The sequence below is a fragment of the Labeo rohita genome, chromosome 6 (genome assembly GCF_022985175.1).
Source record: "Labeo rohita strain BAU-BD-2019 chromosome 6, IGBB_LRoh.1.0, whole genome shotgun sequence".
NCBI classification, from domain to species: Eukaryota; Metazoa; Chordata; class Actinopteri; order Cypriniformes; family Cyprinidae; genus Labeo; species Labeo rohita.
The window spans coordinates 29,784,751-29,808,083 of record NC_066874.1 but is presented as its reverse complement, the minus strand read 5'-3'; the positions used below and the strand labels follow the sequence as shown (position 1 = coordinate 29,808,083).

The 23,333-nt window shown below is 34.4% G+C and overlaps 1 protein-coding gene across 1 annotated transcript in view; it reads right to left on the bottom strand.

Annotated features, from left to right (window-relative positions):
* Window positions 1–23,333, bottom strand: part of tafa3a (TAFA chemokine like family member 3a) — a 106,930-nt gene that overhangs the window by 6,826 nt on the left and 76,771 nt on the right. The window contains exon 3 of the mRNA XM_051113557.1: window positions 3,999–4,148. Coding sequence (XP_050969514.1) covers window positions 3,999–4,148 — 150 coding nt within the window. The remainder of the gene's footprint in view (window positions 1–3,998; window positions 4,149–23,333) is intronic.

The following is a 23,333-nucleotide window of genomic DNA, read 5'->3' as shown; positions in this document are numbered from 1 at the left end:
CTAATTTTGTTTTAATTGCACATACAGGAAACTGTAACTGTCAAAACTATTTTTAAAGTTTATGTATATAGTTCAATATGTATACACTCTTACAAAACTCTTAAGTGTATTTAATATGCCAACTGTAATTAATATGTTTAGATTTGTAGATTTTCTAGATTTGGTTGCTGGAAAATTTTGTTTGTTTTGGAAAATTTGAAAATTTATGTTTTTGGGTTGTACATATACACACTGTAAAAAAGAATTTGAGTCGACTTAAAATAATTTGTTACCCAGCTGCCTTAAAATTTTAAAATAAAATAGAAATTTTAAATAAAAAAAAAAAGTTTAGTCAACATGAAATGTTAAGTTTTACTAAGTGACAGCTTAGATATTTGAGTTGATTCAACGTACAATTTTAAGGCAACCAGGTAACAAACACAGTTTTTCAGTCAAAACTGTGGCAACATCTCCAAGATGCTTAAAGAGACCTACCCACAAAGCTACAGTACTGTTAAAAGTTTTAGGAACTTGTGTAAAAATCCTGTAAAATGAGGATGCTGTCAAAAATAATGTCATAAACAGACTTCACCTATCAATTAACCTCTATTAATTCAAATAAATCATCATTTGGTGTGACCATCCTGTGTGTTCAAAGCAGCTTTTGCCCTAGATATAATTTCAGGTAGCTTTGTAAGTAGGTTTCTTTAAGCATCTTGGAGACGTTGCCACAGATCTTCTGGATTTAGTCTGTTTCAGTTTGTTTCTTCATGGCATTCCAGAAAGACTGGATGATGATGAGATCAGATCTGTGTGTGGAGCACTGGCTGTTGTCAGACTGATTGTGCAAACAAAAATCTCACTGGATTATTACAATTAATGGCAAAATTAATGTTTGGAAATGTAAACTGATATTTTCTAGATTTTCTACAAGTGCTTATTTGAAAATTTGTCTTGTGTCTTTGGGGTCCAAAAGTCTGAGACCACTAGTGAAATTTCTATTTAGCATTTTTTTTTTCTCATTTAATATTGTATTGTTTTATATTTAAAAAAAAAAATGGTTTAAATACAAACACATTATCAACAAATAAGTGCAAAGCCTCCAAGATCCAAGATTTCCAATGCTGTCTCAGACTTTCCCAACTCATGGTAAGCAGGCACAATCTACAGCATAAAAACGGTGTTAAGAGGTCAAGCGTTCAGTCTTAAGTGTAGTAGCTTTTGTCCTCATACAGCAGGTAGAATCATGTGCTGTGGTCTCGGTGCTCAGCAGGGGGTGGCAGCACCTGTCAGATGCATTAGAGGGCAGAAAAGAAGATCAAGATCGATTGACCTGTCCAGTGAGGGGGCCGCTGACATGTTATTAGACAAGCAGCCCACGCTGCACTCGAGCGAACAGCAGGATGACGGTGTCACACTCAAACGGACACAGACTCAGAAGTGACAGCCCAGAGAGATGAGACTGAGATAAAGAGGGGCGGCTAGACCTTAAAAACGGACAGCTTACTTTAAAATGATGGTTTAATTTAGGAGCATTAATTCTTAAAATAAGAAAACAGGCAAAACTTACTTCTTGTGTATTTTCTACTACCACGTTTTTTAGACATAACGTGATAGTAGCATGGTGTTTTCCAATGTTTACTGTAAGCCATCATGTATGACTATAGCTTTTTTGTAATCAGACAAGAGTTTATATATACAGTGGTGGCCAAAATTATTAGAACACTAGAATTTTCACCAGCTACGCAAGCTACACAATATCGAGTTCATTATTGGAGGTGATACACATCTGATGATGAACACAATATTGCGTAGCTTGTCAGTGAACTACAGCTCTGTGTAGTACATGCCGCTCCATCTGACAGCACGTGAAGGAGATTTACGACTAATCAAAGAACCAGAATTACTGATGAGATGCACATGATAATCGCATTACATTTTTTGCATGGCCCTACCAGCTAAAAAATGGCTTTAAGTCAGTTATTTCTATCTTTGGCTGTTGTGTGTCAGTAGGAAACATCAGTTTACATTTCCAAACATTAATTTTGCCATTAATTGTAATAATCCATGTGAGATTTTTGTATGCACAAGGAGTATGACAACAGCCAGTGCTCCACACAGAGATCTGATCTGATTGTGTAAAAATGTTGTAAAAAAAATAATGTCATAAACAGATTTTCTTTATCAGTTAATTTCTATTAAAGCAGAAGTCCACTTCCAGAACAAAAAATTATAGATAATGTACTCCCCTTGTCATTTAAGATGTTCATGTCTTTCTTTCTTCAGTCGTAAAGAAATTATGTTTTTTGAGGAAAACATTTCAGCATTTTTCTCCATATAATGGACTGCTTTGGTGCCCCGAGTTTGAACTTCCAAAATGCAGTTTAAATGGGGTTTCAAACAATCCCAAATGCGGTTGTAAACGATCCCAGCCGAGGAAGAAGGGTCTCATCTAGCGAAATGATCAGTTATTTTCATTAAAAAAAATACAATTTAAATACTTTTTAATCTCAAACACTTATCTTGTCTTGCTCTCCCTGAACTCTGTGTATTCTGTCTCAAGACAGTTAGGGTATGTCGAAAAACTCCAATCATATTTTCTCCCTCAACTTCAAAAATTATTTCAAAATCATCCTACATCGCTGCAGAAGTATCCACCCAGTCTTTGCGAAGTGAACATGCAAAGAAGATCAAACACCCTTAACAAAAAAGGTAAAACAGCGATAAAGGATGATTTTGAAGTTGAGGGAGAACATGAGATGGGAGTTTTTCGACATACCCTAACTGTCATGAACCGGAAGGAAACAGAGTTCGGGCAGAGCAAGACAAGACGAGCGTTTGAGATTAAAAAGTATATATATTGTATTATTTTTATGAAAATAACCGAACCTTCTTCCTTGGCTAGGATCATTTACAACCGCATTTGGGATCATTTGAAGCTGCATTTAAACTGCATTTTGGAAGTTCAAACTCGGGGCACCATATCAGTCCATTATATGGAGAAAAATGCTGAAATGTTTTCCTCAAAAAACATCATTTCTTTATGACTGAAGAAAGACATGAACATCTTGGATGACAAGGGGATGAGTACATTATCTGTAAATTTTTGTTCTGGAAGTGGACTTCTCCTTTAACTAAATTAAATTAACACTTGGTGAGACCATCCTTTGTGTTTAAAGTAGTTTTTGCCCTAGGCACAGTTTTTCAGGTAGCTTTGCAGGTAGATCTCTTGAAGCATCTACTGGATTATAATTAATGACACAATGAATGTTTGGAAATGTAAACCAATATTTCCTACTGACACACTACAGTAAAAGTTTTTATTTTAAAACCATTTTTAAATGGTGAAAATAGTAGTGTTCATAATTTTGGCCACCACTGTATATATGAATATACTGCACAGTTACCATTAATATTACACTTTCATCAATAATATTACACTTTACAATATATAGCTTTCTAATTTAATTCAGATTTTTATTACAAATCGTCACCTTAGAATTATAAGGTTCTATCTACATTCTGAGCAAGTTTTTGCATTCCATAGACTTTCGTAGATAGAACCATGTTTGTTTTCTAAAAAAAAGTCCCAAAATATACACAGCTTACAAAAGAAACATCACATAATGTAAATAAGTCACCGAATAAGAATATGTGAAAATGTCAGATAGAACCTTATAATTCTAAGGCGATGAAATGGTATTTTTAGACAACCGGTGACTTTTGACTAAAGTGGATGGTCAATAATCACAAATTTGCTTAATTCGGGACCAAAAATATGTTCTTTATTTTAAATCATAACTTGCCTGTTTTTTTAATGCTAAAAATGCTTTTTTAATGCTTTAAATTAATGCTATACTAAAAATATAATATAAAAGTCCAATCTATCTCTTTATCTGCACACACAAACATACACTGTTATATTATTTCTATAACAGAAATAATAAACTACTTTGTTTAATAGAATCAAACAGCAGGAAGACACACACACACACATAAACAAATGAAAAGCGTCTTACCGTCCACACAGGAAGGAGCCGCTCTTGTTGTCCCAGCAACTTGCCCAGGGAAGCAAGAACACTTGACAGTTTGGGAGCGCTCCTCGATTTTGTTCTTGTTACAGCAGCGGTGGGCTGCAATGACCTCACAGGTTCCCGCTTTGACGTGCACTGAGGAAAAACAACAAGGACACAGAGTCTATTAAAATCAACCAGCTGTTTCAAACTCTCCTCGCCAACAAAGGAAACGACGAGGCACTAATGCATATTCTGTTGTTGCCGGTGGCTGCAATGGAAATGAATTTGTTGACGTGGAGGCAGCGTACAATTTAATTAATGCTAATGCAAGCAGTTTGATTTGTCTCAGGTCAGGAATCAGAAGAAAATGTGATCAACGGGTTGGGTTTTATGATTCACTTTAGCAATTAGAAGTAAAATGGTTAATTGATAATCATGGACCTTTATACATCTTGAAGGGCCTTTCAGGCAAATTATTTATTCTTTTTTTTTTGTTGTTTATCCTTCACCTGTGACTGAACAACAGCGGGGAGGAACGTTACTTAGCATATAAAAGCGTGCGTTCGCACATCGTTTTGAAGCTCTAAATTGAGGAGGTTAAAAAAGAAAAGAGTATAAAAACATTTTGAAAGTTTTAGTGTACCTTTCAAATCAGCCTTAATTGCATTGCTAAAGATTTTCAATTTAAGACTTGAGTTAAAAATTGATTGAAAAAGGGCCCTCTATTTTCCCATTAGCTGGCCAATCTCAAAATCTCATCAACAACATTAAAAACATTTTGCCTCCAATCAATAAAGAGCCTTTAACGTGCGCACAAAAGGGTCTGTCGAGCGGCAGGCCGATTGTGGGCTTGGAAAAGAAAAACAGAGATTTACCGATGCAAACGCTGCCGGGTGAAGGGCTGAACCCCCTTTGTGTGATTATCTCTCAGCCCGAACGCACTGCAGGGCCAAAGTTAATTTCAAAAAGTTTGAGCGGATGCAAATTGAATATTCAATGGTGGAGTTTGTTCCAACAGCTTATAGAAAATGATTGCTTTGACTCATTCAATGTGCATTACCGCCTTTATTTGTGTACCTTCGAACCGCACAGCGCTTGTAAAAATCTATCAGAGAAACAAACTGGGATTGGTTACTCCAGCAGCTGGAGTTTAACATGATACGAGTCTGGCAGAGCAGTGATCTGAGAAATAGTTTATGCATTAAAAGGTCTAGCAATTGCATCCATTTATTGCCATGATATATTCATAATATTTTTAGCTAATTATAAATTAGCCATTACATGATTACATTAAAAAAAGCAATAATTTTGATTTAATATTTAGAGAAGGAATGGATGACTTAAGATTGCACTTACACCTAAATACTGACACAAATATGTAAATATGTACATATTTATTTATTCATATAATAATTTGAAAATGAATAAATACAAAAAAAATATTTTGAATTTGATTTAAAAAAAAATCTGTAAAAACATTTAGATGGCAACTTTTGATTCTGTAATCCTATTTTAGCATTTTTCACAAAAAAAAAAAAATTATAAAAATGTATTACAAAATTCTTAAAATTAAGAAAAAATGATCCTAAAACTAACAATTCAGACTTTTCTTAAAAAGCATTGTAAATAATGGGTAGAGCAAGGTTTAAAAAAAAAAAAAAAAAAAAAAAACATAAAATGACGTTTTTAGCCCTCTTTAAATAAGTTTGACACCGAAGTCATGGATTCAATCCGTAAGAACAAACAAGAACTAGGTGGCTTTGCTTTTGCTTGCAAGTGTCTGCCAAATGAATAAATGTAAATGCTACCATCTATTTGCTCAAGAGCTTCTGTGAAAACTCAAAAAGCTTTCAATTTTGGCAGAGAAAATGAACAGTTTCTGTGTTTGGCACTGATCAAAATCTGTTCCTTGACTCGAGGTCACACTGAAATCGAATCAAATTCGTGAAACAAAGAAAGTGTCGTGTTCCTGGAACAGAATGTTTTTGGCACAGCCACAGAGATCAGCACCAACACAGGAGCACCTGATCCCAGATCAGCCCTCGACCTGCTGTGGGAAAGCTTCTCTCAGGATAGCAGCCTTCATTACGCTGCAGGAATAAGGTTGGCAGGGCCTGGAGAAACAGTGCGAACTACTGATTAAACCATAACCCTTTCACCAAGGTCATAAACAAGCCAACCAAATCCATAGGCAGTACGCCTGTGTACGTGAGCAGTCGGCTCCTGTGAAGATTAAGTGGGCAGTGTTTAGCAAGGTGCCCGAGGACCAACAAAGAGAATTAAACAGCTACTTCTTGGCTCTGTACACTCGACTGATGTGAGACCTTTTCTAAGAAGGTGTTGTGTCTTGCTCTGGACATCTGTGCAAAATTTCCATGGACTCGCAATAGCTGCGATCGATATGTTTCACTTAAGGTGTGCAGGCTGGTCGTCTGGCAGAGTCTGGGAACGTCTGCCTCAGCAGCAGGAGGGGGCGCGATCGGGACGCTAACAGTAATGGGAGCTGGCACGGCTCTTAGCCACTGCTTTCAACACCACAATCCCATTAATTGATCCCACATTGACAAGCACCATCATCCCAATGAAGACTGTGAGGAATGGATAATCTAGATGGATGATGAACACATTTACGCTACATGACAAAAGGCAAAATAAGTGAGAAGCTATATATTTGATATATATATTATGTTTTTTGTAAAATACATATTTTATGCAGTACAAAAATCAAACAACACCACTTTAAAAAGTGTATAAATCACCAGCAGGTAAAGTTACAGAGGGAGTCTGCGTTTCTCTCGCCTCCCCCTGAGCCCATTGAGTTTTAACAGACCCGTTAAACCATGCAGTGAGTTTGCTGTGGGTGTAATTGGGTGTATCAGGTGTAACCCTAAATAAAATATCGGGTACAACAGGGCTAAAGGCGCCCCGGGGTAAAAAAACGCCTTTAATATTATTTTCCTCTAAACCACTAGATGGCAGAAAAACATGCCGTAGCACTTACAAAACTTATAAAATATTTGCTTTTCAAGATGCACGTGCAAATTCGTCAGATCCTTGATGTGTTAATGGGCTGGAGCAAAAAGTTGATTCTGTGCTTTACCCTGCGTGTGGGGTAAAAGGCCCCCCCTTGCCACCTCATACATTATAAGATTTTAAAAATAAAAACAACTTGTAGGATTTATTGTCACACAAAATCTGTTCGATGCAAACATATTTATTTTTTCTGCAATTATACATTTTAGGCACAATGAACAACATTTTTTCTTAAGGTGTGCCCTTTAGCCCCATTGTACCCTATTATTTAAACTGTTACTGCCTTAAGTTATTAGTTTGAAATAAATGTAAAATGCCTAAAAACACTAACTTGATGAGATTTATACTTGGCTTTAGAAAATAGAACATTTATCAAAATATAGTTACACAAATACTGTAAAAATCTGAAATATTACTACAACTTGAAACATCTGTGTTTGCATTTAATATGCTTTAAAATGTAATTTATTCATGTGAGGCAAAGCTGAATTTTCAACATCATTACTCCAGTCTTCAGTGTCAAATGATCCTTTGGAAATCATTCTAATATGCTGATTTACTGCTCAAGAAACACTTATTATTATAATCAGTGTTGAAAACACTTGCACTGGTAATATTTTTATGGAAACTGTGACAGATTATTTTTTTTTAAGTCTTTGATGAATAGAAAATTCAAAAGAAGAGCATGCATTTAAAATAGAAATTTTCTCTTTACCACCCTTTTGATCAATTTAATGAGTTTTTGATGAATAAAAGTATTAATTTCTTTTTTTTTTATCTTACTGACATCAGACTTTTGTATGGTATTATTTTAAATCTAATAACCTCCTATTTTACGACTTGCTTAAAAAGCAACTATTATTTTATATAATGCATACTCACAATATTTTAAAAGTTAAAGTTTTTTGGATTTCAGTCTGTTTTAATTTAATTTAAATCTGTGTTAATTTCTGCCAAAATGGAACAATGATTTAACAATAATATTCAAATATTAACATTATATTATTAATTATTAATATTATATTATATTATATAGACTATTACATATAATAACAAACAATGATTTAACAATAATTTATCACCCTGCACTTCAGCTTCTCATCAAACTTTGTCCAATCAAATTCACTCTAGAATAAACATTTAGATTGCAACTTTTGATTCTGTGATTCTATTTTTAAAAAAATATTTATTAATATACAATATATAAATATTAAATATAATATAATAATTATATTTAAATATTCAAATATTAATATTATATTAATATTGTGTGAATCGGCAAAGACCACAAAATGTATCGGACCTATTTGAATTCTACACAGAATGTTATATTTTACAGTAATATGGATGAGATTGTGCCTCACATACGGTGTCAAATGCAGCTTTACTGAGCTCAGTGGCTTTGGTTCAACTTGTGAAATAAACAAAATGTTACTGGCCTTTTAAAAAAGGGGCGGGGCTGCTTGATATGTCCCGTCCTGTCTTCCTACTTCAGTTGAAATTACATCAACATATAGAATAACACTGCGTGTTTCAAAGCACTTCAGTGGAGCTTTAAGTATCCAGATACTTTCGCTTACTAATATTAAACACCTTTCCAAATACAACAAAGCTAAAAAAACCAAACATATGGTTTTTCCAACAGCCCAAACTGTCTTTCAAGCAATGACAAACATATGGTTATTTCACAGGATTTGCAAATGTTGCTGGCACTTGTCAGATGTGGTTAGGATCTAAGAGTCTCCATGCAGTTTCTCATTAATGCGAGTTGAAGGGTAAAATCATCTAACATTGGGATGTGTGACATTCTCCACAAGGGTAAAGGCCATTTTAAAAATAAAACAGAACAGATTGCCGCCTCAGATGCAAGTATGAGCATTAAGCAGGCATTTTTTTCCCCTTTACGCCTTACTTCTGTGCTTTTTTCAGTCTGTCATTGATGGGCTTTTTTAGAGCCGAGCTGCTCTTTTTCCACAAATAGTCAGTGAACATATTGACGAATAACAAAAAAGGAGAGAAAACATATAAAATGTTCCTGCTAAGCTCCTATTGAATTAGCATAACACAGCCACCCTCTGCTTTGGTGCAAGAGAGAGATGACAGACTTTGTGTTCACAAAATTGCTATTCAAAGCTTGTTTTTCCACCCAGAAACACTGTGATGGAGATGCCGAATTAAAAAACATAAGTGCGAGGTGCTTAACCGTTAAAGCGATGGCTGACTAAATATCACCGTATACCTCAGACGAGCATAGTAAACAAATGATTAAACCGTCATTAGCCGAGGACACATCAAAACAGCTATTATGTTGCCACGCTAAACAAAAGCATAAAGGGATGTCCTTTAAGGTACAATCTGCTTTCGTTATATGTGACAGGCAACAATTACTCATGGCCAATAACAAAGCCTCTTCATATCTTTTAACTCCTCTCATATGTTTCAAACGCAAAGCTCTGTTTGTAGCCCCAAAGCTAATAACTACAGTGACAAGAACAAAAATAAACCATTGAAGAAAAGATTTGATCCTGTACATTATATAGTGGCAGACAAAAATATTACAAAACCACATACAAAATGTTAAATGTCATTGCATTATATATTTAAGTGATTCTTTTTTTAAAAAATAAGGCAGAAGCAGACTTCTCCAGCAGCATGCCTAATGCAACATGCGTTAAAAAAAACATTCATTAAAGCATTCATGAAGTCAGTAGTTTCATTCTGGAACCAAACACGCATTCATCGCCAGAGTCTTGGTAGTCTCTCCAACCCAAGGCGCTTGACAGACAATATCAGCCTCACCGGTTCAATGGAGCAGGGATGGTGTGTGTGTGTGTGTTGCATGATGTACGGAGTCTGATATGTCCAAGATGGACTGACTCTTCACGGCTGTAAAGAACCATCTGTTCCTTCATGAAGAAGGAAGGGTAATATTGATTTAGTCATCCGAGAGTTAAATAACATCATGAAGTATTCATTAATGGTGCACTGACCAGAGCACATGGGCACATCCACAGAACACCAGAAAAAAAAAAAAAAAAAAAAAAAAAAACACCACAGAAGTCACACCTTTCACATGTGCACTGCGCTAAGCAGTGAAACCCTAGCGCTGAATCACAAAAATGAAAATCAGAGTACTGATTAGGGGTGGGCGATATGACCAAAATCATATAATCACGATATTAAGGCCCAATTATTTGCACAATGCGGAAAATGTGGACGGAATCGTGGAATCCAATTATAAAAATGGAACTTACTGTGTAACGCGGAATGTCACAGAATTTGCCAAATTTGGGATGAATTAATCAAAAGTAGGTCAGCACACTTCACAATTCGATATGGACTAGTGTCTGAGAATATTAAGCTGTAAAAACACTATTAAAATATGAATCCTGCAGTTTTGTTTATTACACACATACTGAAGTGTGCGTGACGCTCGCAGTGTTTTTACCCCTTCATGAGCATTTTACCGTTTCTTTTGAGAAAAACTATTGTCATAAAGGTCTTCACAGCAACCTGTCAAAATAAAAATTTGGCTTAACTTAAAGAAACTGTGACAAAATTACTGTATATTGCTTAATGTAACGATAGTACTACTATTAACAATAAAATTATTATTAAAAATTATTTTTTAAGGAATATTTGGTCACACTTTATTTTAAGGTCCAGTTCTAGCTATTAACAAACCATTAACTACTGCTTTTGCCTTAATAAACTTCTAATCTGCTGCTTATTAATAGTTAGTAAGGTAGTTGTTATGTTCAGGTATTGGGTAGGATTAGAGATGTAGAATATGGTCATGCAGAATAGGTGCTTTATAAGTAGTAATAAACAGCCAATATGTTAATAATATGCATGCTAATAAGAAACTAGTTAATAATGAAAATTGTACTCTATACTAAAGTGTTACTGAATATTTATCAGAGAAATTATTTACCAGAAAAATGTAAATAAACCAATTTCAAAAAGAAATAAATAAAACAAGAATATAATTTTTTTTGGAAAATCTTTTAATTAGGGGCGCTTTTGATTATTAAAATTTAATGAAACCAATATTGAATGCAGAAAATGAATAAAAGACACAGAATTTGCTACAAAAAAAAATTAATTGCTGTTAAATGGTATACCTTTCATAATTTCCATTAATTAGATATACTTTTTGATTAATATTTATTAATTAAACCATTAAAACTTAAAATAAAAATTTAATTGGAAAAAAGGGGAAAAACGGAATTTGGAAAAAAATTAAAAAGAATTTGGGAAAAAATAATAATATATTATTGCACAGTTATTTTTGCTTTAAATAAGGTCTTTATGATATCACAAAAACTAGCCTAAATTAAAAAAAAAAAAAAGCTCAAGCTTTCAGAGTCAAACAGTCCATTAAATTAGAATAAGAAACTAATTACAAGCAATAGGGCAAAAAACATTAGAACAAATAAATAAGAAATGCTACATACACTAATTAATCAAATGTACAAATACGCATATTCTTTACTGTGTAAATTAAATATTTCTTCTTATTAAAGTTACAAAAGTTAGTTAGATTTAGTTAAGAGCTGTCAAGGATTTTCTCTTTTTTGTAGTTTGATTAACATGAATGGCAAACAGCAGGAAAATTAGACTGCTGTCACTTCAAGAGCTGCCCGGATCCAATATACTGTTACACGTGTTTTCTTTCTCAGCTGTTTGCTTTCACCTAAAACATAAATGACTGTGTTTATGTGGATACTTGCAAAGACAGGCAATTCGACACATACAAGTGTGTGTATTTAACCATTTCTATGCATATAAAGCAGCAAAAATAAATCAGTTCACAGTTACTCCCTTGCTCTATGAGCACGTCTTCAGTCTCTCAGACTTCTCTCTTCACTGCTGATTGCATTTTTCAACGGCTTAAAAACCACAGTGCTTAAAAACGTAAAGTTTTCGTGACCATGTAGCACAGCAACGTCACATGAGCGTGTAACCACAATAGAAATGACAGTCCAAAATATCTGCCAGTTAACAAATATCTACCTGTTAATCATGTCTACCAGTATATCGCCCACCCGTAGTACTGATACACAAATATAAGACCAACCTTACATATTTGAACAATAGTGTACACACACACACAAAGAAATTTCCTATCTAACCTACACCTGTAGACTTAATTTTAGTGTCAAGATCCATCAAAGCATTAAACTTCAACAACCGATAAAGAAGAGAAGCCACTTTTATAGATGATTATAGGTGGTCAGTTGCGGCAGCACAGAAAACGCTGTTTAGTAAACTACATGGAGTAGCACATTCTCCCAGTTGCGCTGTAGGAAATGAGTGCACTCTTTTTCCTCAACTCTGTGATCAAGCTCACTTTCACTCCGTCTGTCCTAACACTTATTACTCAGTGTGACTGCAGCGAAGAGAAAGAGAAATGCTTCTCTCTTTTTTTTTTTCTTTGACCAGAGAGAGAAAGTGAAGCGGAGTGGCAACCCAATTACCATACCATCGCCATGGCAATTTACAGCAAGTCACTTATGAAATTGTTATGAGGCGATAGGAGAGCTAGCCATCTGCGGGCTGCAGAAATGGAAGATCAAACGTTCCGTCTCGACACCGCACTGGTTACCTGATCAGAGGTGTTTGGGTGCGGGGAGGGGCGAGACGGTCTCTAAAAAGTCTAAATGAATAGATGTCACATCAAATGTTCTTCGCCAGGTCAGATCTTTGACACAAATACTCTGTGTTTTTCCTTGACACGAGACGCACTCTGATAACCAGCGAGCCGTGGAAAGCCTGCGCTGGGGCAATGACAGCAAATTTTCGCCTGTAAGATATGGCCGTTCAGGTTCTGCTGAAAAAACAACAACAACAACACACAAACACGGCTAAAGTACCTCTGTGGTTAGTGAAGGCTAATATGAAGTCAACACTCCCAAAACAGGAGTGAGTCTGGGCAGAGGTCCAAAACCTCACGCTGGTGTAAACAGAAATTGAAAAGCACACAATAGAAACACACGAGCACCTGTAAATGATAAAGGTTTGCTTTTGATGGCACTGTACTCTATGGTTGCTGTCTAGTCTGGGAGTCTTGCTGGCCAAAATTGTAATATTTTTTTCTCCCTCACAGGTGAGATTTAATATATTATTTAATATACTATCATTTAAAAAATTTAAATAATGTATTATTAATATTTAGTCATTTAGCAGACATTTTTATCCAAAGCAACTTACAAATGAGGACAACAGAAGCAATCTAACAAAAGAGCAATAATATGTAACAATTCCCAGTCTGTTAGACATACACATAGCAAGTTTATTTTTAAATATAATAAATAAAAAGAATAAAAAGTAGATAGAAATGAAATAGAATAGATAGAGTATTGGGACAAGTTATAATTTGTTTTTTATAATAATTTAAAAAAAGAAGTAGATAGAATAAAAAAATTATAGAGAATGCTTGAATGTGTTAGAGGGTGAATTTCTTAAATAATAAAAAATACAATTTATTTAAACCAAATTTTTTTTTATATAAACAGATTAAACCTAAAAAAAAAAAAGGTATACTTTGATTAAAATAAATAAAATATTTTATTAATTTAATAAATACAAAATTTAACAAATAATATTAAAGATTAAATAAAATAAATTAAACATTAAAATAAATAATACATTTTAATTTTGTTTAAGTACTATACTAAACTAATTAAAACTAACTAATTAAAATAATAAAGACTAAAGACTAAAAAAAGAGATTAAAATAAATAAAAACCATTTCCATAAAATAACAAACAAAAAAACATAACAGAAACTGCTTTAAGTAAGTTACATCATACAGTACAGTGAGTAGAATGCCATGTAATAATGTAATGCAATACAAGCTAAATATTTTCCAAATAATATATTTTATACATTTATAATATTACAAACTCAATATATAATTTGTCTTTTTGTGATTTAAACATATTTAATTTAGAAATTTAAATGTATAAAACATTTATACAATAATATAAATATGAATACAAAATTGTATATAAATATACAATTTTATAAAATGTCACCATTTTTTAATTTAAAATATATTTTTTAAAAATATCACAGAAAATCTCTCCTGTGAGTGGGAGTTTAAAAAGCAATGCTTACAACAAACAGTAAGGTCAAAATGTCCAGTTTTTATTTTGCATTTTTTAAATAATATAAAAATATAATACAAAAGTGTATAATTGTATATTTGAGTTTATATTTTGAGTTATGTAATACAAAATTTGAATAAAACCTTTATTTTGCTATTTAACCTATTTGTTTATTATTTATTTTAAAAAAACTTTGTTTAAAAGCTAAAAATCTATATTACAAAAATCAATAAATCTCTGTTTTTGTTCTTCAGAAACACTGTGGTCTTCGACTGACCCTCTATTGTGCCAACACATATTCTTAATATTTTTTCTAATAACAAATTCAAGGTACAGTCAGTTTATCTCCCAGACATCCTTCTGCAAACACACATTATATCCCTTTAAGCACAAGTCAACATTATTAATAAATCCACTTTCGCTGATGATGCCTTGAGACTTCACTAGTGGCACCATTATCATCTAACACAACCAGAGTTGGCATTGTTTCTCTTTAAAAACAAACAAGTCATTTCTTCCTAATACACAAGATCACCATAATGCAATAATCAACAAATCTGTATTTACAAGAATGCTTAAACAGTTTGAGAAACATTATTTTGGCAATCTGGGTCAACATGTAACCGCACTGCTTAATGAGGCAGGGATAGTGATTCAAAAATACTCCACAGATCATTGCTTACCATTCTCCTTTTGTAAATATCATTCATCATAGCGCCATCCATCTGAAAGATCAGCCTGGCGCTCTTTTCTGCCCCTGCTGTATCCTTTCCCAGACACCAGGGTGCACATAGTGGTCAAGCCAAAGGTTTGCTGACAGATTGCTGTAGCTGACAGATTCAGAACACATCGGCCAAGGGCTCAAATGAACCTCTGTCCAACACCATCCATCTCTACAATGCACCATTAATGGTTGCCCCTGATCAATGGCCCTCCCTTGAGGAATCACGCACCTATCTCAGTCAATGGTCTCTGAATGTTATTACATTTCAGTTGTTGTGAAAAAGAGCAACACCCTGAAACTAATAGAGTCGCTGTCACCATTTGACATGCACTTGGCAAATGGTGGATGAAAGTAAAGGTGAGGAATACCGCCATTACTGCATTTCAGAAAAATAGAATTACGTCTGGAGAAAGAAAAAAGAGCTGGGATTACGCAGACTTTCAACCTACGAATTGTATGCAGATACAAGTATGTTTGGTTTCAAAGGTGCAATTTTTAAATGTATGACGTTGAATTATGACTAGCGGCTATTTTATATGGAATTTTCAATGGATAATTTCAATGCCAAATAACTAGTAAACTAGCAAAGTGAACCAGGGCCTCTATAATTTCAGTATATACAGTAGGCATGTGTACATGCACCTAAATGATCCATTAGTAATCAGACTGAAAAGCTTTATGTAAACACTTGATCGAATTGAAAACTGAAACTGGAAAGTATTGCGTATGTGCAGTGACACAGAAGTGGCATAACGACGCATGACGTGTCAAACCAGCTGTTGTTTTTATAAAATTAAGTGTCACAAATGACTTTCATGTTAATATAACATTCTTCTTCCACTCGTCATCTGTGAAGGGGGGCAGAACAACACCCCATCAGTTCTTACTTCATACTCTCATTCATAGACGGATTGTTTTGCCCACGGGAATGAGCTATTTTACTTCTTGATAAATATAAGCAGCATGCCACTAAGCTTCACGTGCTCGTCATCTCCTAATTTAGACCCAGAATAGATAAATGATAAGTCTGCTCTTTAAAACAAAGGAAAACATCAATGGCAGGAGAATCATATGGGCAAACAGCATTAAACTCTGTATATTTGTGCAATGGGCTCATGTCAAAAGATCAAATCCGATATTGAAACTTGTAACATATGTGACCCTGGACCACAAAACCAGTCATAAATTTTTTTAAAAATTGTATACCTTATCTGAATAAATAAGCTTTCCATTGATGTATGGTTTGTTAGGATAGGACAACATTTGGCCGAGATACAACTTTTAGCAAAATATCAAAATATTGAGAAAATTGCCTTTAAAGTTGTCCAAGTTAAGTTTTTAGCAATGCATATTATTAATCAAAAATTCAGTTTTGATACATTTACGGTAGGCAGTTCACTAAATATCTTCATGGACATGATCTTTTCTTAATAGCCTAATGATATTTGGCATTAAAATTTTGACCCATACAATGTATTTTTAACCATTGCTACAAATACACCTGTGCTACTTATGACTGGTTTTGTGGTCCTTTCTGTCTTTCTTCAGTCTTAAGAAATTTTGTTTTTTGGGAAAAACATTTCAGGATTTTTCTCCATATAATGGACTGCTATGGTGCCCCGATTTGCTATGGTGCCCCGGGGGGCGAAACAATCGGTTATTTTAATAAAAAAATAATACAATTTAAATACTTTTTAATCTCAAACGCTCGTTTTGCCTTGCTCTCCTTGAACTCTGTGTATTCTGGCTCAAGATGTCAAAAAACTCAGGGGTTTTTTTCTCTCAACTTCAAAAATCATTTCAAAATCATCCTACATCGCTGCAGATGTACCGACCCAGTCTTTGCAAAGTGAACATGCAAAGATCATCAAACACCCTTAAAGGTAAAACAGAGATATACAACGATTTTGAAGTTGAGGGAGAACATAAGATGGGAGTTTTGAGACATACCCTAACTGACCTAACCCAGGAAAAAAAACAGTTCAGGCAGAGTAAGATGGACAAGCTTTTGACATTAAAACGGATATAAATGTTATTATTTTTATGAAAATAACCGATCGTTTCACTAGAGAAGACCACAGTTTACAACTGCATTTGGGATCGTTTGAAGCTGCATTTAAACTGCATTTTGGAAGTTCAAAATCAGGGCACCATAGCAGTTCATTATATGGAGAAAAATGCTGAAATGTTTAACTCAAAAAACAATTTCTTTATGACTGAAGAAAGAAAGACATGAACATCTTGGATGACAAGGGGGTGAGTACATTATATGTGAATTTTTGTTTTAGAAGTGGACTTCTCCTTTAAATTAACTTTAATATTTATGCAAATAAATAAATAAAATTACTTATTAAAATATTTGAAAACAGAAAAGCATGTTGGTAGAATCTGAAGCGCAATGGACAGCTAATGCTCCATGACCCATATTTTAATAATATATTATATTAGGCTTATTACCATTTATTCATTTAGCAGACAGTTTAACCCAAAGTGACTTGCAAATGAGGAATACAAAGCATTTTCATCCTAAGGTGGCAGTAAGTTGTAAGTTACGAGAGGTGATGTAATACAAAGTTCACTCTTTAACATTAGTACTTAAATACATTATAAAAAATATATATAGCAGCCCTGGCTGCTCCATAGTTTATTTAGGGACTGAGGGGTGAATTCTACTTTTCGCACTTCTGAGACTTTTATTACACCTGCCTGTCTGGGTGTTCCTGTTTTGTCTTGCTTTCAAGACGATAGCTTCAATATTTAGTTACTTTCCTTTCCCCATCCATTAGATGAGCATCCAAGGTCAGAAGCTTTCCTGAATACCATTCACATCACAGCTCCTGACACTATTGGAAAATAATTGAATAAAGAATAACACATTCTTTATAAAGCCTGAGGTTTAATATATTACAGATTCTAGCCAGTCCGAAAGCCCCAAAGCTGATAAAATAAATGCAATTTTGATATAATATCATAGGAAACATATCACAATATGCACAAAGACTACTTAGACTACTTTTTTAGTGCTTTTTGTCATTTTAGAACCATATTCAGCCTCCACGAGAAGAGAAATCAGTGCTGGTTTTCCCGCGTGTTCGTCACTCCGAATGCATCCTGCCTCTCACTACAGTCATGTTTGCTCTAAATAGCATGCTGTCCCCACCCTCAAAGTGTCAGTAGTGTTTTATATCTCACATATGCACACGTACACACACAAACACATACACTCCTCTGAGCCTGCAAAACATGACTGACAGGGGAGATGTCATCACACATGCTGCCGTGGTAACAAACAACACCAATCAGCTTCCTGTGCTGTCGTCTACAGACTGAGGCGGAAAGGAAACAGCCCATGAACTGAAATAAACAAACTCGCTCCTATCCGGAATAGCATAAAATATAGTGCATGATCCAAATGAATCATATTAACTGGCCTGTATGAAAACCAAATGTAACTAATTTGAAGGTTATTCAATATTTTAGAATGGTTCATGAAAAATTAAAACTGCAATTATTTAAATCACCCATAACAAACCCATAAAACATTATTTTCCCCAGAGTCCAAAGTGCCACCAAAACCACCATAAAACCCTCCATGACCAGCTCTGACTCATTCAACTACGCTATTTCAGGTCAAGGTGAAATATTGCAAGTACTAATTGTTAATCGGCCAAATTACAATGAGTGTTGAGCAAAGCTGCCGCCAGCCAGAGGTGAAATATTACAATTATGAATTCTTAATAGTCTAAATTACTTTAACTGAGGTCTGTTCAAGAGTCATTAACCTACTGTATGGTAGCTGCTGGTCATAATTAATTCAAATTTGAGAACACCGCATCGCTCCCTGCCACTGAACATTTTGTTTTGCATAATTTAACCAGCATCGTTTTTCTAGTAGTATCACTGGTCACTGTGGGTCACCAGACAGGGATTAGGCTGCATGTAAGATGTGAATGCTAAATTAAATTCCTGCAAAACTGATATGCGTCCAGTTGAGAGCAATGTGTTTACCTTTGAGTCTCAGACTCAACTATTGTTGCGTGCTGATAACACTAACCACATCTATGTAGTACAATTAAAAATACCAGTAACTTCCAGGAAATCATAAATAAATGATTCAAAAACTTAAGCATTTTACACACTGCATGCATAAAAATAAAGTTTTGTGGTACTTCAAAAGACCACACAACAAATAACTCTTAGCGGTAACAATAAAAATTCAGCAAAAAGCACAATAATCCTACAACAGAAACCACATGCAGTAATGCATGCTAGGAGCTTGCAGACCCTTAACCAATCAGTGGCATTGTTCAAAAGGAAATTGTTCAAACTTTCTTATAGACTTGTTGGGACAAAATCTGAGGGAATATTGTTAGTCTAACATGTGCTATTATGTAGATTCATGGTAATTCACATTTCTAAGCATCTCTGACTCAAAAGGCTGCCATATGCTGGATAAGATGTAATTGCAGTGTACAAGATGAGTCATCAATATTTTTGGTTCATTTTCCGGGAAGAGAAAGACATTTAAATTTTAAATGTGTACTGTATTTTTGCTCTATTTCTATTTTAAAAGTACACTAACATTCAGAGGCTCTTAGAGGAAAATAAGAGGCCTACAGAGAAAGATTCTGCATCCAGGAATACAGGATTCTATAGTGATACATTTTGTAGAATCAACACTGGAAATAGGACAAACATAACTATTTTTTATTGTAAATTTGGTGTTAAAGGGATAGTTCACCCAAAAATGAAAATTACCCCATAATTTACTCACCCTTAAGCCATTCTAGGTGTATATGACTTTCTTCTTTCAAACGAATACAATAGGAGCAGGGCTGGGCGATAAATCGATAAGCGAAAAAACATGCAAAACTGAGAAATTGTTTTTTTTTTTCCTATTACGATATTTATTTTGTTAAGGAAAATTTCTGGAAAAAGTGTGAAGAATTCAAAAAACATTAAGTGTTTGTCATGTTCTGACCATAAAGAATATTTTAAAGCCACATTTAACTGTCAAGTTTTTACAACTTTGACATTGTAGCAAAAATCAGCCTTTAAACTTGAAAGAAAAAAAAAATTGACATTTATCGTGATAATTATCAATATCGACTGATTAGCATGATAATTATTTGGCCATATCGCCCAGCCCTACGTTATATTAAAAAATATCCTGGCTCTTCCAAACTTTATAATGCCAATGAATGGCTGTCAAGATTCAATAATGCAATAGAAGTTTTCTTCTTTCAATAACGCAAAAAACTGCATTATAAGAAGTACTCCACACAGCTCCAGGGGGTTAACAAAGGCCTTCTGAAGCAAATCGATCCATTTGTGTACGCTGGAACGCCACTCTCTCGTGAATGTGCATACAGTTAGCGGAAGCTAGAGATTTACAGTTTATATGTTTTAAATATAGATATTTTGCTTACACAAACTCATTAATTTGCCTCAGAAGGCCTTTATTAACCCCTTGGAGCTGTGTGGAGTACTTTTTAATGATGGATGGATGCAGTTTATTTGATTTCTATTGGAATATTGAATCTCAACAGCCATTCACTGCCATTATAAAGCTTGGAAAAGCCAGGGCATTTTTTAATATAACTCTGATTGTATTTGTCTGAAAGAAGAAAGCCATATACACCTAGGATGGCTTTATGGTGAGTAAATCAAGGGGTAATTTCCATTTCTGGGTGAACTTTCTGAATTCAGATGCCTCAGTTTCAGTCAACTGTCCAATGCAACATTTCCAGAGTGAATGGTAAAAGTAAAATAATGTTTTACTCACTAAGACGACGACAAACATTTCTTCTTTGACAAAGTATGCCAATGAATCATGTGCCATAAGACCAAGAATTAGCTTGAATTGCATGCTATGAACTGCCTACATGGACGACTGACAGAATTCATTACAAAAACTGCATAAGTCTCAAAAGTAAAACATTCAATTTCACTAACTACCTATTGTGGGTAACTAGCAGAACTTTTGGGATGAGGTGTAGTGGAAACTAATACAGAGAGGGAGGAAATCAACAACCCGAGAAATCCACAAACCCTTTGGAGCATCTCTCACAATAGATCTCTCGCCTCGTCTCCTTTAGCGAAGGATGCCTGCTCGTAAATGTCTTCCAGGATTGATATCGTATTATTACTTGCACTTATTGAGTGGGAAGTTTCAAAGGGACAGTTATTAAAGCAAATATCTTTAATTTACGATCTGGGGCCATCAATCTGTTCCAGTAATAACAGCAAGGAATTCCTTATTAGAGTTGAGAGAGAAATATTGAGCTTCCTCACATATCCTCAGCTGGGTGAAAATATAACCATGCTCAAATCATGAAATGCGACTCTACTGGAGGTGTGCAAATGAACCGTGGGGAAAGAAAAAATAATAATATTGTCTGCATTATCAGTGCTGCAGTAAACAGAGTGAAATCCAAAACTCTGATTGAATGCCACCATGCAAAGGTATATGTGTGCATTCTAAATAATTTTGAGCAATTGTTTTCTTGTTTAGCCATACTATGCAATGTTGCTTTCAATATGGTCAATATTTATGCTGTTTAGTAATTATAATTGCCAGACTACATACTGAATGGTAAACTTAAATTGAGTTTCATAAATACAATAAAAACCAAACAAAAAGAAAAATACAATAATTAAGACTATAGAACATGTTTTGCACTTACATATGATAAAAATTTAGACATTTTTCTGGCAAAACGTGAGCTTACTACATTAAAATATTGTCTCCTAGCAATAAGAGCCATGTTTAATGCAAAGTGGAATCTTGCAAAACATACACAAAGTTGGGTCTTTACTTTTAAGCAGAAATGCATGAGTCAATCTCGCATGAGACTCAGCCCAAAAAATCCAAAGCTTGGGTATGTAATTCAGTCAGAGACTGAAAAAAGCCCACCTGTCACACTTACCATCTTAAAATTGATGGCCAGAATTGCAGGGTCCTAGAACATAAATGCGAGCCTTTTTAAAAAACTGCAGAGAGTAATTTTAAAAGCTTTGTGATTGTGGTGTTAACATGCCGTTCTCAGCACTGCCCGCTAGACCGCTGTCAGCACTTCTCTGCTAATTGCCTCCATCAGTAAAAAATCATTATGATCCCCTTTTTATTCCAGCCTAAAATAGAAAAAAATCATGTTGCTCGGAGTCACAGACTGACCGTCAGGAAGTCTCAATGGCTGCTAATGAGACGCTACTCATGGGTGAAGCCTTGGTGTGTGAGCGGGAATTACTGTATGTTAAGTCAGATGAGTTATAATGATAAGGAACTAGTGCTAGAGGAACACTAGCTCACAGACAATGACTAGGACTTGAAATAACAAAAAATGAACTTGTTAAAATAGTGCTTAAACAGAATATTATATTTTCTATATGTTTGCTTAAGTTCATATACTTACAGGTCCAGTCTAGTTTGACACATTTAAGAATAGTAATTTATGTTTATTTATGTAATAATTTATGTAATAATGTTAGCACATTATACAATGGAAAATACTGCTGTAGTATATATTAATATGGAAGTCCATTATGTAGAGACCAAAACATATCTATATCTATGCTTCAGAAAGTAGCCTCAGTTTTAAGTCAACATTCCACTGCAACACTTCCAGAGTGAAACGGTTAATAAAATAAAATAATTATATTGTTTTACTCACTCAAAAAACAAGACAACAAACATTTCTTCTTTGACAAAATATACCAATGAATTATGTACAATAAGACCAAGAGTTATCTTGAATTGCTGAGGCACTTCATGGAGGACAAAATATTATTCATATACAAAGATAAAATTCATTATACAAACTGCAAAAGTCTTAAAATAAAGCATTCAATTTCACCAACTACCTATTGTGGGTAACTAGCAGAACTTTAAGACATTTGGGGTGAGGTGTAGTGGAAACTAATATAGAGAGGGAGGAAACCAACAACCCGAGAAATCCACAAGTTCATTATGTAGAGACCAAGATAGATCTACACTTATGCTTCAGTAGTAGCCACCCTTTTTAAACTGCTGGCTGCTTTTCCTTCACCTTGTCCATGTTGTGTCAAACAAACAGTCCAACATCACCCGAAGGCAAATGGCAAATATGACAGCTGAAACACTTGTTACTTAAATGTCACCTGCAGTACTTTGAGTCAAACCACTTTTAGTCAAACATTTTGAGTAAAATATTTTGAGTACTTTGAGTCAAGCACGTATGCCATTGTCTGTCTATCTATCTATCTATCTATCAGAATATTATCCATCTCATTGTATATTATCTGTCGAATATATTCCATCGTATAGTGTCTATTGCATCTTATCTATACAGAATCGATATTGTATATATCGTACATTATCGATATCTTGCATCAAATATATTGCATTGTATAGTATCTATCCATCTATCCATTTCTTTCTATCTACCTACCTATCTCTCCATCTATCTCATTGTATATTATGTATCTATC